At 43.7% G+C, this 14,072-nt stretch overlaps 2 protein-coding genes across 3 annotated transcripts in view; both read left to right on the plus strand.

The window, feature by feature from the left end:
• Positions 1 to 420, plus strand: part of mrpl39 (mitochondrial ribosomal protein L39) — a 5,048-nt gene extending 4,628 nt beyond the window's left edge. The window contains exons 9-10 of the mRNA XM_064310089.1: positions 39 to 86; positions 167 to 420. Of these exons, the coding sequence (XP_064166159.1) occupies positions 39 to 86; positions 167 to 271 (153 nt within the window). The 3' untranslated portion in view covers positions 272 to 420. The remainder of the gene's footprint in view (positions 1 to 38; positions 87 to 166) is intronic.
• A 1,644-nt stretch (positions 421 to 2,064) lies between these two features.
• jam2a (junctional adhesion molecule 2a) lies at positions 2,065 to 14,051 on the plus strand. 2 transcript variants are annotated; one of them, XM_064310091.1, is made up of 11 exons: positions 2,065 to 2,367; positions 7,080 to 7,145; positions 8,240 to 8,350; positions 9,164 to 9,313; positions 10,550 to 10,737; positions 11,060 to 11,162; positions 11,525 to 11,629; positions 11,889 to 11,904; positions 12,389 to 12,460; positions 12,781 to 12,811; positions 13,107 to 14,051. In XM_064310091.1, exons 1-11 carry the CDS (start codon positions 2,310 to 2,312, stop codon positions 13,143 to 13,145), a joined length of 939 nt encoding a protein of 312 aa, XP_064166161.1. In that variant the 5' UTR covers positions 2,065 to 2,309; the 3' UTR covers positions 13,146 to 14,051. The 2 variants fall into 2 exon arrangements, with proteins under 2 accessions (XP_064166161.1, XP_064166162.1); XM_064310092.1 differs by lacking the exon at positions 12,389 to 12,460 and having other exon boundaries at positions 2,066 to 2,367.
• The last annotated feature ends 21 nt before the right edge of the window (positions 14,052 to 14,072 follow it).

The following is a 14,072-nucleotide window of genomic DNA, read 5'->3' on the forward strand; positions in this document are numbered from 1 at the left end:
TCACAAGTGTGTAATCATCCTGTCTGCGACCTTGTTAGGCTCACCACACAATCTGGAGGAGGCTGAGGAAGAGAGCAGAACGGCTGGTAAGAGGCCCCTCCTACTTTCGTCCTCGCGTCCTTTTTTGGTTCCTTTATAAATCCCGAACTGCTATTTCTCCACACAGGTGGAGCTGCCACCACCCCCAGCCATTGAAGCCAAACCACCTGCCACTGAAGCCACTCCCCCTGCCACTGAAGCCACACCCCCAGCTCAACAGCAGTTTACTTGAATGCCTCAGCAGTAACCTGTAAACGATATCACTCTGCCCTCCAGCGTGTGTGAGGATGGAGAACACAAATCCAGAATACCAGCTGTGTATTATTGTTTTGAATTCAAGTAAATATCATGTAAAATATAAAATAAATACTGTTGCACTCATTCCTTTGAATTTCCATGGAGATACAGAGGCCACACCTAGTGAAATAAGAGTTGCTTGTAGATTCGTTTGGAATCCTCTTGGACGGAGATGTTTTGGGGATATCTGATTTAAAGTGCTACAGTACAATACTGTACAACAGTTCCCAGTGTCATCAATGCCAAGACACAAGTTTGAGGGATTAAGTGCCGCTCATTCTTGAAATGTTCACTGCCTGAAATGTTGGGACGGGGTTCAAGAATTGGCGGAACACCCCGAGCAATTTGCCCCGCTTCGTGGCCCAGCGTGCCCGGGCAAATGGTGGCTTCTCTAATGCGGCGGCGTTGTCAGCGCGGCAGCGGGGAGAGGGGCGGGGTCGGTGTCCGGCTGTGGCCGGTCAGCGGGGCACACCAGGCTGTGCGCTCAGCGGTCCCCGCTAAAACAATAGCCGTGTTGTGTGTGTGCGCCGGGCCCAGTTTGGGCAGCTGCTGTGGCTGTCACCAGAGGGACAGGTGCAGCGGGGAGTGTGCGCATGCTGACGCGGATCGTGTTACATTTGTAGGGCTGTGACTGCGAGTCCACAGGAGATGAAAGATTTCATTTGAACTTTTTTAGAGGTGTAATTTTTTATTTTTAAGTCTTAGGGGAAAAAAATAAGGTAGCTAACAGAACTTTGAATGTAAGAGAGTAAATCGTAATTAAAATGCTTCAACTGACTCCCCTGACAAAGTTGGTCACAGCAAAAAGACTATGGAAACACAAGGGCCCTCTCCTGATAGAGTGAGGGACATGTAGTACCCATAATGCCCTGGGGTATAGGCCCAATACATCACACAGCTGTTGATTGCTGTCACTGTAAGCTCCAAGCTGATACCTGATGCACTGCAGACACGGTGCAAGGGAGCCGCCATGTTGCCCAGTAAAAGGAGAAAAGAGGGGATCATGCTTGTGTACAGATGTAGAAAGTTAGCTTTGCTTACTTTTCAGTCTCTTATTTTGCAGTGAACACCCAACAGAACAGCCACTGTCTGCCAGGAGACTGAGCTCTTTGTTTGGGTTCCATGGTCAACTGTAGTTTTGTTGGCTACTTTGTTAGAAAAACATCCCCTTATTAAATGGGAAGGACAGTCTTCTGTGTGCTATGATTAATATCACACTAAAATAACTGTTCCTATTATAAGACACACTATCTACATCTACACACAAAACAATCTACATTTGATTAAATTATAGAAAATGAATCTGTTTGTGTAACTGTTGTGAGTTTTGTAACTGTTGTACCAGTCTGGTCTCCTCTGTGATATTTTCTCCTGAATTACACTACCCCAGAGTCTGTATTTTCAGATTCATGTGGTATTCCTTTTGGATTTCGCCTAGATATTAGCTAGTATTAGCATATTTGTGTTTATGACACCATTCATGCCAATAGCAGTTATGTGAAACCAGAAGAGGCGACACACTGCATTTGTTTGCTTCCATTCTGAGACCGTTCTGTGTGAAATGGTAAGAATTGCGAGAAATAAACTCGCAATTGCGTGAAAAAAGTCAACCATGCATGATATGAGATAAATGCAGTCAAAGAGCGGTGTCCCTGGAACATTGGGACACTGAGATATCCAACCCCACCCCCACGGGAGGCAGTGAAGTTTGAAAATGTAGAAACAATGAGCTCACTTGACGCGCAGACCTGTTGCTCGACTCTAAGGCAAAGGGTCGAGACATCCTCGAGAGTGATTTCCGCGGAGCCACGCGGATAGACACCGTAATCCACGGCGGGCAAGAACTAAGGGAAAACCTGAAATTTCGGTGGAGAATATTAATTAGTGGATGAAATATTAATTGATGGATGTACAATTTATTTACAAATTCGCACTGAATTTATATTGAGATTAAAGTACATTTCACCCTACAAATGAGGATGGGACAATTGGAAATCTGCATTTTCTCTGCTTTTCTGATATTATTACACAGTAAGTAGCACCTTGTCGTTACCACGCGTAACTCTTCGTTGCCCTGCGTTTCCAGAGATATTGTTCTATCTGCTGTTTATAGTGCCTTAGGGTTGCGGTCTTAGTTTATACGTTCTGAACTTCTTCAACAGTGCCAGTCAATAGAACGCTCCACAGGAAACGTTCATTGTTCAGGTTTCTAAAAACAGATGTTTTGCCTAGGCTACCCACCCTATGTATGATGCGAAAACGTCGAATTCCGTAAAACAAATGCGTACTTTTTTGTACACAGTACAAGTGAGCATTTTATTTCGAAAATCACTAGTGCTTGTCATCCGAATTCATGCATATTCTGAGCAATATAATTGCATGCTATAGATTATATGATTGCTTTCTAGTGAATTTATCAACCCTAAACACAGTGCGTAGACACGTTATTATAATGTTAATTATTTATTCTCTGTTTGGTTTAATACGTAAATAATACTCTTGAAAAATAAACGAAATTGTCCTGCCTCCCAGGAACGCACTGAAATCGCGTCGACCCCTTCCATGCTCACCAGCTGACCAACGTTTTCAAACGAGAAAAAATTGTTGAATGTATAGACTGAAAAGGAATGAATGACGGATATATTTGTTTTTGTATTCTTTATTTTTCCCTCAGTGTTTTTGGAAAAAAATGCATATTCCCAAAATGGTAAATAACCTAGGAATGCGTAATATTATCATTTAATTTCATAAATCACAATTGATGTGGAATTGATTTGTGTACCAGTTTTGCATCAGTGATATATGCCTCCATCAAACCTATATTATAATGTACTTTATAATTCTGCAGATGTGATTAGATAAAATGTAAATGGGATTAAAGTGGGTGTGGAGTAGCGTCAATCAACATATGGGATTATCTGAAATAGCCTTTTAAAAACTAATATTAATGAGTCCAGTCAAGGTCAGTGTTCTCAAGATTGTGATGGTGTTGGATGCTGCCCATGCCACTCTCTGAACCAACTGATAAGGGTAGTCTGAAGAGTCTCACACACACACACACGTGGACACACACACCCGTCCTACTGCTTTGTTCCCCCTGTACCTGTGTCCTTCACCTTTCCCTGCAGAGACGGGCAACAATGGAAGTGGGTAACAGAATATGTGGAATGCCAGAACTAAAGACCAATATGCAAATAAGTAATTATAAATACTTACCTCTAGATTAAGCAATGTTTCAAATAGAAAAATGAGTATCTAAACATTGATACTTTCTGTTCATAAGTTGTTCAGTGGAATAGATGTGAATCACGGCACATCGGAGCTCACAGAAATACCTCTGCTGGAGCCACTTTTCAATAAAGCTCCTGCCAAGATGAACAGAATTGATGGTGGACGGGAATTACAGCGGATATTGTGGGCATCGTCCCAACATCCACACGAAACGGTTTCCGTACGAAACAAAGGAATAGGCAGTGCAGCTACAGTACTGCCAACTTTCATTTCACATTCCTCCCTTCATCTCTCTCTCCCTCTCTCTTTCCCATCTGTGCCAGGCAGTCGTACAGTTATTCGGCCACTTGTTAGGGGTTAAGAAAGGAACGTGTGGCCATGGCTGTGTGCATGTGGTGACTTGAGCGAGGAAAAGATGAATCCTCTCTCTCTCTCTCTCTCTCTCTACGGTGAAATATGCTTCATAGGCGAGTGTAGCGATAAGACTCTCTGCAAGGACGGACAGCTGCACCGAAAACACAAAGGACAATTGCTTTAATCCAGGGTAACGGGAATAGCAGGCGGGAACACATAATCGTTTTGTGCAGCTTGCTGTTTGGCGAAAAGCATTGGCCTGTGCTACTGACGTTAGCGCACTGAGCCTGGCTCTGCTGAGACAGGGGGCTAGGCTCAAACCGGGCCTGGCTCACATGCTCCATCGCAGTTCAGAATATGTGACAAGCCTAGATGGACTGAATGGCCTGTTCTCTATCATTTTTGACAAATGTAGGCTATAAGAGCAAGTTAAGCACTGCATAAATGTGACATGATGGTCAGTACTTAATCTCATATACTTTTCCAGTAAATTTACTGCTGGATACTATTCACAGAATATCAGCTTGGGTCCTGTTAGACTTGCTCACCCACTGCAGTTTGTCTTAAAAAAGTTATGTCTTAACAAGTGTTTTAGTCTTATATTGAGACTTAAAATCTTTTTTTTTTCCAAGTAAAAAAGTATTAGTTTGTTTCAAGTTACTTGAAAAGTGAAATTTTCTTACCCAGTTGGCAAATCTTGAAAAAGCTAAATTGTCTCACCTCATTGTCAATTTTTTAAATCTTATTTTGCAAAAAAAAGTAATAGAACTAAGATATTATGAGTATATATAAGAAGGAAATACATAAGTGTGATTTATTTTTGGTTTTTGCAGTGCAGATTTGCATCTTAGAATACTATTGTAAAAGGGTAAAGGCTACAATGGGTGTTCCTTACAGGGTACTCTCCAGTGACAAGCCATTGTACCCCTATACAATTGTTTTTCTGACAGTGTAGCCGCAGAAATGGAAAAAGGAATTAAAGGTTCACAGTTGTTTCTTGACCATGACTCTACCCTCGAGATAAATCATAGCTTGTGTATTCTTTCCCGCTGTAGAGCTGGAAACAAGTTAATAGAAGCTAGGGCCAATGCTGACTAACAAGGTAGCGACTGATATGCAACTTCATTGCCTGCGACCAGAGATGTAGCACAGGATGCTGTGCTGGAATCCTGGTGTCTTTCCAGATAGATTGTGTGGATTTTATCTAACAGTCTAAGGCTAATGATGGGCAATGGCAGCATGCTCCATTCTCCATTGTTTGTTTATCTTCTGCATACACTGACTGAAGTTTCAGTGGCACTCCAGGTACAATGGCACAGTAGAAAAGGGTCACTGGTTACAAGCTTGTGAGGACATTTCATTCTGCTCTGAACAGTACTCCAAGGAAGGAGTATGACAGTACAACAGGTTCCCTGTCACAACCTGTATTCACTTACTGTACGTGTTAACTTCTTCTGCCACACAGTAGTATACAGTGGGTGACCCTTTACTGGAGGATTATGGGGAATTTTGCTCGCTGCAATTACATCAGGACTGAGCAGAGGGGAAACCAGTGGGATATTGTGTGCGTGCGCTCATAAATATGTCTTTCTCCATTGGTGCACCCTCCCCCATGCTGCTACTTGCAGGAATTTCGCAGTGAAGGAAACAGGATGACAAAACAATAATCAAGCTCCGATCAACAGAGGAAGGGCTGATCCTATTTCCTGTTCCTGTCAAAAGTAAACATGCCATGGGCACTGAAACTACTGTATGAAATGGAAAAGTGCCATTACCTCTCCCCCTACATGAGGGAAAAGGCCTTATACACCACTGCTCAGCATGATCACATGGGCATCACTGTCCAGTCAGCAAATGCTGGGGGTGGGGGGGATCTAGGTTGAGAGACTTTTTGATATAAACAGACTACGTTAACCCCAATATAGCTCAGATTTTACCTGGATGTAGCCTGGCTGTGTCCTAGTTGGCTAGGAAACTCACTTTTCAACCACATGCAGCCGGGTTTATACCTTAATGTCTAGCTGGTGTTTCACCAAATTTTCACTACAGAAATGTTCACTGGGTGACCACTATGACCCCAACTTTGGGGCCTGCAGTCTTCTTTCAGCCACCAACATCGAGGTCCTCTCCTCATTTTGGGATTGCATAAATGTAGAGTGCAACATGAGATTCCCATGCAACCCTTCATTCTGGGGCTACAATTCACACAATTGTCAGCATAGATTTTTTTGTGTCACAAAATTTTTTGACTGAATGCCAGTGGAAACTTTGTGAAACTGAGAACTAAATTCTAAATTCACTCATTCAGAGCATAATTATTATTTTGTTAAAAATATTTTTGGTGCAATATACCTTGTCCTTCAGTTGAACTCATTGTCATGTCAAGCCAGTCAGGATCATTGTGATTGATTGTGATCGTAAGATCGTTAAATAGGCAGCAGTTGCTTTGGATCTTCAGCATCACTGTGACTGAAGGACAGGATCGGGGGTTTGGGTCTATATTGGATCATTGTGGGCGGCGGCAAACATTTATCTATAACTGTCTGATTGGTGCGTGTGAGCCTGGGTTTTAGTGTTATTATGAGGCCAGCGAAAGGGGAATAACAGAAGCCAATATTCATTTCTACCATTACATTCAACATGCTGAAAGTGTTTGGGATAGTTGGATGATCGGTAGTTTGCACGGTGCGAGCTTAAGTTAGTGCGCTTGCGGGGGAGGGGCACCCTTTGACGGACAGCTGGTGCCAGCTGTCTTTGTGTGCAGCTGCACCTGCCGGGGGGGAGCCAGGGAAACCAGAGATGGGGTGATGGGACGGAGGTGGAGAAAGTGTGGACATGCCGGGGATAGAGAAGGGGAGAGCAGAAATCCACAGGTGCACAGTGAGCCCAGGGTCCTGCTCTCTGGAGTAAAACAGGCGGTGAACATGCCAGCGGCCATGTTTTTCAGGCTAGGCGCTGGGTCCCTGACTCTGCTCTGACCGTCATTACATTGTGTAACGATCGCTCATCCCGAGCCACACACAGTAGGGGAGAACGTCAGTGTTGCTCTCAGAAACGAACAGTCGGTCACGCGTCTGAGCTCTTTGCTTTCTCTTTGGCTCTGTACCCCTTCCTCCATTTCTCTGTCTCTATGGTGATGACCCTTTTGCTCGTTTCAGGCCCAAACACTGTCCCAGTCACAGTGAGCAGCAACAAGCCCAGAGTGGAGGTCCCTGAGGATGCAGGTGAGAGACGGTGGAGGAAGACTGGTGATTCCGTCCTGCACATGCCGTTTCAAATTTTCTCACATTCTCTCAACCCTTCCTTGCTCATCTCTCTCTGAACCGGTCCCTGTTCACCTCCTAAGCACTCTGCCTGCGCACCCACACTCATTTTGCGCATTCACGAGAGTTGCCATTTGGTACAAGGGTTGTCCCAGAACTGAGTGAGCCAAATTTTAGTGAGGGGGAGTGGCTGTTCGGCCCTCCAACTCAATAATGAGAAAATTAAAGTGCTGGCTTAAAAGTGCGTGTTGACCCAGCATGCATTGCGTTGCTTAATGTCATTCCAGAGTCGTTAAAGCATGGCAGAGCTGACCACATTTAAATGCACTTTGACTGCCATGTCATGCCTTTTCTGAAGTTATAATGTCTTGTCTCAAGTGATGCTGATAACACTGAATCCCAGTAATCATTATTTGTAATGCAAATGTGGTGGTTCAAAGTAGCTCTGTGTCCAACTTTTAAGTGATATTCTTTTACGTGGTGACAAAAATGAATTATTTGTCAATTCCAGTCTTTTATCTGTGCTGATTTTATTATCTGTGCTGATTTTATTTATTTTATTATTTTATTTTATTTTTATTTTTTTATTATATTTTACTGTATTTATTCTAGACATTTCATGAGTGACAATTAATGTTGCTGATGTCATGCTTTTAAGTTAATATTGTTTGTTAAGTGTGTGATAAACTATCCAATCATATGTTGAAAGTGCAGGCCTGGCCCTTAATGTACTTCGTGGAATAAATAAAGTCTTGACTGACATTCTGATTTGTCGGAGCAGACCAAAAGTATGTCCCACGCTCCTTCTGCTTTTTATGCTCCCTATCGCCTCGATGCCTACCCTCGCTTGTGAGAGGCCCTTACGTAAGTGACACTTATATTCAAGCCTAACTCGAAACAGAGGAGGCGTGTTTAGGAGATGAATTGGGACCGGGGGTGTGTCTCATCTTTATCTGTCTTTCATTCTCTTCTCACCACTTTCCACCGTTATACCTTCCACCCTTTGTTTTTATTCCCTCTCTCATCCCCTCCTCTCCTCTCTTTCACTTTTTCAGACGCTGAGCTGTCTTGTTTATTTAAGACAGAGAAAGAAACCAATCCCCGTATTGAATGGAAGAAGAAGGGCAAGGATGTGTCCTTCGTCTACTATAATGGAGAATTTACAGGTGCCGTGTACACACACACAATCGCACTATTGAGTTCCCCATTTCCCTACACCTGGGTTCCTCAAATCTGGGCCTCAAGGCCAGTAGTGCTCCTGCTTTTCTGTTCTACTGGAGGATTATTTGATGACTTAATGCCACTGATTGGCCAGAGATTTGACTCACCTGGTGTCCCAGGGTTAAATCAGTCCTGATTAGAGGGGAAGAATGAAAACCAGCAGGACTACTGGCCAGATTTGAGTATCCCCTGCCCTACACGTGACTGTCACCTCAAATTATATTTTGTACGTCAGCAACAGAATGCGTCAGATTTAAGAGGTCAATAAGCAAATTTTAAAGGACATGCGTTTTGTTTAAATATGTACTCATGTTTTCACCCTTACCACAGCACCCAACCAGTCTATGCACCCTTAGGTCTCCAATCAGTCTCTATACCAGTCTCTCAATAGTAGCAAGCTCTGTATTGTAACGGCAGCTGATTTTTCTTAATTAGACACCAGTTATTCTTCATTACACTTTTTGTGCCTGTTGAAGGACAGTTTACCACCTTAAAGCCAGATATGTATCACATCCCAAGAATTTAAATCGGTCAGACCAAAATACACTTTAATTTACTGTGCTGTATGTACTATTATGGTAAAACGCAAACACATTTTCAGCAACCATAATTAAGAGATTGGCTTAGACAAAAAACAGCATACACAGTGGGTCCCCAGGACCAGGCTTGAGAAATACCGCTCTGTACCCCAAATCATTTCCAATCTTTACCCCCGCCCTCTGCTGCTACCTCCCCCCCCCCCAAAATTTGCTCATCAGGGGACTTCACTGGCCGTGCAAAGATCGAAGGGGCCACAGTGACCCTGTACAAGGTGACCCAGAAAGACACGGGCGAATATCGCTGTGAGGTCAGTGCCCCGGAGGACCGAGTCAAGCTGGGCGAGACCAACGTCACCCTCAAAGTGCTAGGTAGGCCGTCCTGTCCGTTTCCCCACCTCTACATCTAACTCTGCTCGCTTTCACTCTCTTTGTAGCCTGTGTACCAGGTGTGTTTTGGCCGGTCATGAAGCTGGGTGATTCTTCAGACAACCAAAGGGTTTAGTCTCACATTCACACACAGAGTAAAAAATTTGTCGGTAGACCAGCTAGCTTTCAAACCACATACAAATTAAATGATTTTACAAATGATTTAAGAAAATTAAACAAACACTTTACTACCACACTGCCCAAACCTATCTGCAAACACACAACCCCATTTGTAAGATCGTATATTAGGCTCGCAATTAGCCTCACCTGGGAACATTCCAATCAATCAATTAGTTGCCTGCAAGACACACCATTCACACTAATGTAGCAGTCAGTTCAAGAAAATGAACTCAGCCAGCTTCTTTCACTAATTGGTTCTGCCTCCTGACTGAAGAATTGTGCTAATTAGCAAATCCAGGGGATTGGAACAATATACTGGAGAGGACTTTTACTTTTTGAACCTGGGTTTTTCACCTCTGCCCCTTTTGCTGTCACTTTTATTCTGTTCATCATCGTCCAGATACCTCCATTGTTGAACGTATCCTTCCCTCTTTGTCTCTTTTGCTTTCCTTTACTCAAGGGTCCTCTACCCGGGTTGATCTGTTTCATGATTTTGTGCTGACTTCTGATATTAATGATTTAACTCAGTGGTGTCGAACTCGTGCCATGGAGGGCCGTGTGTATGCAGGTTTTCATTCCAACCAATTAATGCTGCCTTAATTGAGTCCAATTACTCATTCAGCCATATGCGTTTAACTGCATTGAAGCACAGAATATAAGAAAATTTTTATTTAGACAATGCGGGTCACCATAGACGTCGGGTCACCATTGTGCACAAACCTGCATCCCTAATTCAGCAAATAATTTAACTAATTATATAATCAAGATCTGAGGCTGGAATGAAAACCTGCATACACACGGCCCTCCATGGCACGAGTTTGACACCACTGATTTAACTAGTTCAATCATATCTTAATCTGACATTTGTTTAAGCACCAGCTAAAGTCACAGACTGTGAACTGTATCCTAAAGATTTTTTGGCGCTCAAGTGAACTAGTATAGTTTATTGAGCTGTCAGAGAACCAGGCAGCAGATCGACCCTCCAGGACCAGAGTTGTGCACCCCTGCCTTAACCCTCTCCTTCCCCCTCTCTTTTGACTCCATTCCCCTCCCCCCCAGTACCCCCCCACACACCGCTGTGTGAGATCCCCAGTTCGGCAGTGACGGGCAGTACTGTGGAGCTGCGCTGTAAGGACAAACAGAGTGTCCCTCCCGCCATCTACACTTGGTACAAGGACAACACAAAGCTGAGTGTCACCCGCTGGCCCAACATCACCTACACGCTGGACACCCACACTGGCACGCTGGTGAGTGGCCGTTCACTGTGGTGTAACACTCATCAGTTTGGTAAGAGACTGGTCTCTGGTGTACAGTATTAGGCCAGTGCTTTTCAAAAATCGGCCCTGGGGGGACTAATGCATCCCAATTTGTATATGTGCTCCTTAATTTTTTTTTTCAGTTAGCACACGTCATTTTTCAGGTGCAAATGCTCCTACCATAGGAACACTGTAGCACCCTGGACTATAGCTGTTACACTGTATGACACAGACTACAGCTGTTACACAGTTATGTTTCAGTACAGATGACCTGTTATCTCTCTTTCACCTCCACTCCTTCCATCTCGAGCAGCTATTTAACACCATCTCTCGGGCTGACGCGGGACAGTACCGCTGTGTAGCCTCCAACGGAGTGGGAGCGCCCAAGAGCTGTGAGGGGAAACACATGAAGATCGGTGAGACCGCGTTGCGTGTGTGTCCTTCTGGGTATTTGCATGTGCCATGTAGCAATGTTAATCATTACCACAGACTGCAGTATCAGTGTGCCCAGTCTCACTGTGACTCAGTTTCATTTCTCCCTCTCTCTCGGAAACGGTTTCCGCTGGCAGGATTACAACTTCTATTTCTGTAAGCAGGATCAGAGAGCGTAGCATGCAGCAGGAAGTGTTCTGTTCCACACTGCCAAGGAACCTTGTCCCTCTTTTATACTATTTGCCTCTCACTGTTTTAATATACATCTCTCTATTTCTACACTCTCTCTCTCCCTACATCTATTTCACCAGCACTTACTGACACATCCTCTCTCTCTCCATCCCAGATGATGTGAACATATCAGCCATAATTGCTGTGGTTGTGGTGGTCTTCATAATCCTCGTGTGTAGCCTGGGGGTCTACTATGCCTATCGGCAGGGCTACTTCAAAAGTGAGTCTGTCTGTTACCTTTGATTAGTGAAAGTGATATTTGATAAATCAAAGTGATTTATTTGATACTGAAACTGAGGCTGCAGTCAGAATTCTGCTCAGATTAATTCATTAACTGTCAGTGTGAGAGAACTGTATTGTCCATTTACCTGATGTTGTTATGTATGTTATTTGCATCTCAGAAATCACCCAACCTGTTGTTTCTGTTTCTCTCTCTGTCTCTTGCCATTCTCTCTCTCTGACTCTTTCTGATGACATAGAGGGCCACAATGGAAGGTAAGGGTCTTTTTCTAATTTTTCTGACTAATACATCAACAGGAAGAAGTGTAACAATGTCACTATACTGTGATAGAGCAGAGCTTTAGGCAGGCAATGTGTGTGTGTGTGTATGTGTGAGAGAGACAGCATTTCTATGAATGGCTTAACTTCATTTTTGTGAACCTATGTATGTTTAACTGGACAAAATAGTAAGAACCAAGAACCCAAATAACAGAAGAGACTGACTGGATTAAGACAGCAGATAATATTGACTGTCTGACTGAAAAGCATGACCTGTCTGCCTGTCTGCCTCTTAGAAGTTCAATTGCCATTGCTCCTACCCCCTAGTGCCTGCACTGCCATTGGCTAACAGCAACAAAATCCTGCATTGTATTTGGCTGGCCCCCTTGCCCTGGTGTCATGCTTAATGTCCCTGAGCATGGTGTTCAGTGTGTGACCTTTCAACTGCGACCTCCACATGACCCTGCCCCTCACCCTGCAGGTCCTTCTGGATACCACAGTGTCATGGCATCGCCCACATCAGCAGCCAGAACCTACACAGAGCAGATGACATGTGAGTCAGAGGCAAGCAGAGACAGGCAGGCAGGCAGACAGACTGACTGACAGACAGACAGACAGACGTACAGACAGACAGGCAGGCAGGCAGACAGACAGACAGACAGACAGACACGAGATGGAGAAAGTGTGTGTGTGGGTACAGAAATGACAGGTACTGGTTGAGTCTGACTTCTTCCTCTAGGTCTTGGGACAGCACTGAAAGATCTCCTGGAGGAAGGGCATAATTAGGGATTAATAAATAAATTATGAGCTTTTACAAAGGAGAGAGCATACACATTGTAGTACCACATCTAAAACATTTTTTTAATCTTTCAGCAATAACACCAACTATGACCCTCCACAATATGTAAGTTACTTTCCTTTTATCTCCTTTCATATTTTGGGATGCTGTTATGTTTGAAGTATTTGTATTTATTTAAGGACCATCAGTGTGTCACTTACTAGTCAGAAAACTCATGACCAGCCTCTGTATTATAATACCAATGTTACTGATGAGGAGCAGTTGTTAGCAGCTGTGTTTCCTTGTCAGTTGGAAAACAGGTTTATTGACTACCTGTCTTACTGAGCAGTCTGAGAAGGGTTGGTTGATCTGTATTGTAACAGTTGATCACTGAATCTCTGGCCACCTCTCTCCTCTCCAGGCTGAGGATTTCAGCCACACCAAGTCCTTCATGCTGTGAGGATTCAGTGCGCTGTCCCTATCAACATCCAAATGGCAGTCGCTGGACTGGGCGCAACCATCGATCCACTAAGGGTGTGATTCACATGCTGGTTGGGGACACAGCCCTGTCTCCTGAGGAGACAGGGAGGATAGCACAATGACCCTTCACCCCCTGCTCTGCTACACGGAAATATTTATCCTGTCCACCTACTCCCTCTACTGGCCAATCCATGAACTGTCCTCTGTCTCTGCATTGATTGATTGCCAGTTGAACCTTGAGAGAAAAAAAAAACCTGCTGTACTACTTTTTTTCCTTTTTTACTTGGGCTGTATATATCGTCTACAAGGGAGACCACTGACGGTTGGGTAGAAACTCCTGCACCCGCCTCAGAGGTGGAAAATCTTGGTTCAGAAATTAAAAGTCCTTCTAGGGTATTTTGTTCCATCACCTGGATTCACTAATTAGCAGTACTTCAGCCAGGAGGCAGAACTAATTAGTGAAATCAGCTGGCTGAGCTCCTGGGTGGAATAAACACACGGCAGGACTTACTTTCTGACCCTGGGACTTTTCACCTCTGACCCTCTCAGCCATTGTTGCAGTGTCTGTCTTTTAAGTATTGAAGATGAAATATTTTATCCTTTTAGCGAATGTTTTTATGTGAAGTTCTTGCTTTTACAACAGTTTTTTCAGAGTGTAAGAATGAACTGGAATGGAATTGCAGTTTTTTTGCACTGAAGCTTTATGATGAATCCATATTAAACATTTCTCTTTTCATAAGTTCATTTTTAATGTAAAATGATGCCCATTAAAAGGGCAACTTGTCAAACAAGCAATTTTCAGCATCTGTGTAAATACTTTCCAGCATTACCTATAGCTGGTTTTCCCTGTAAAGTTGTAACCAAAACTGTGGTGTGAAAAACTTTATTCTACAGCCTTGTCTTTTAT

Source organism: Anguilla rostrata, chromosome 15, assembly GCF_018555375.3.
Source record: "Anguilla rostrata isolate EN2019 chromosome 15, ASM1855537v3, whole genome shotgun sequence".
Taxonomy (NCBI): Eukaryota; Metazoa; Chordata; class Actinopteri; order Anguilliformes; family Anguillidae; genus Anguilla; species Anguilla rostrata.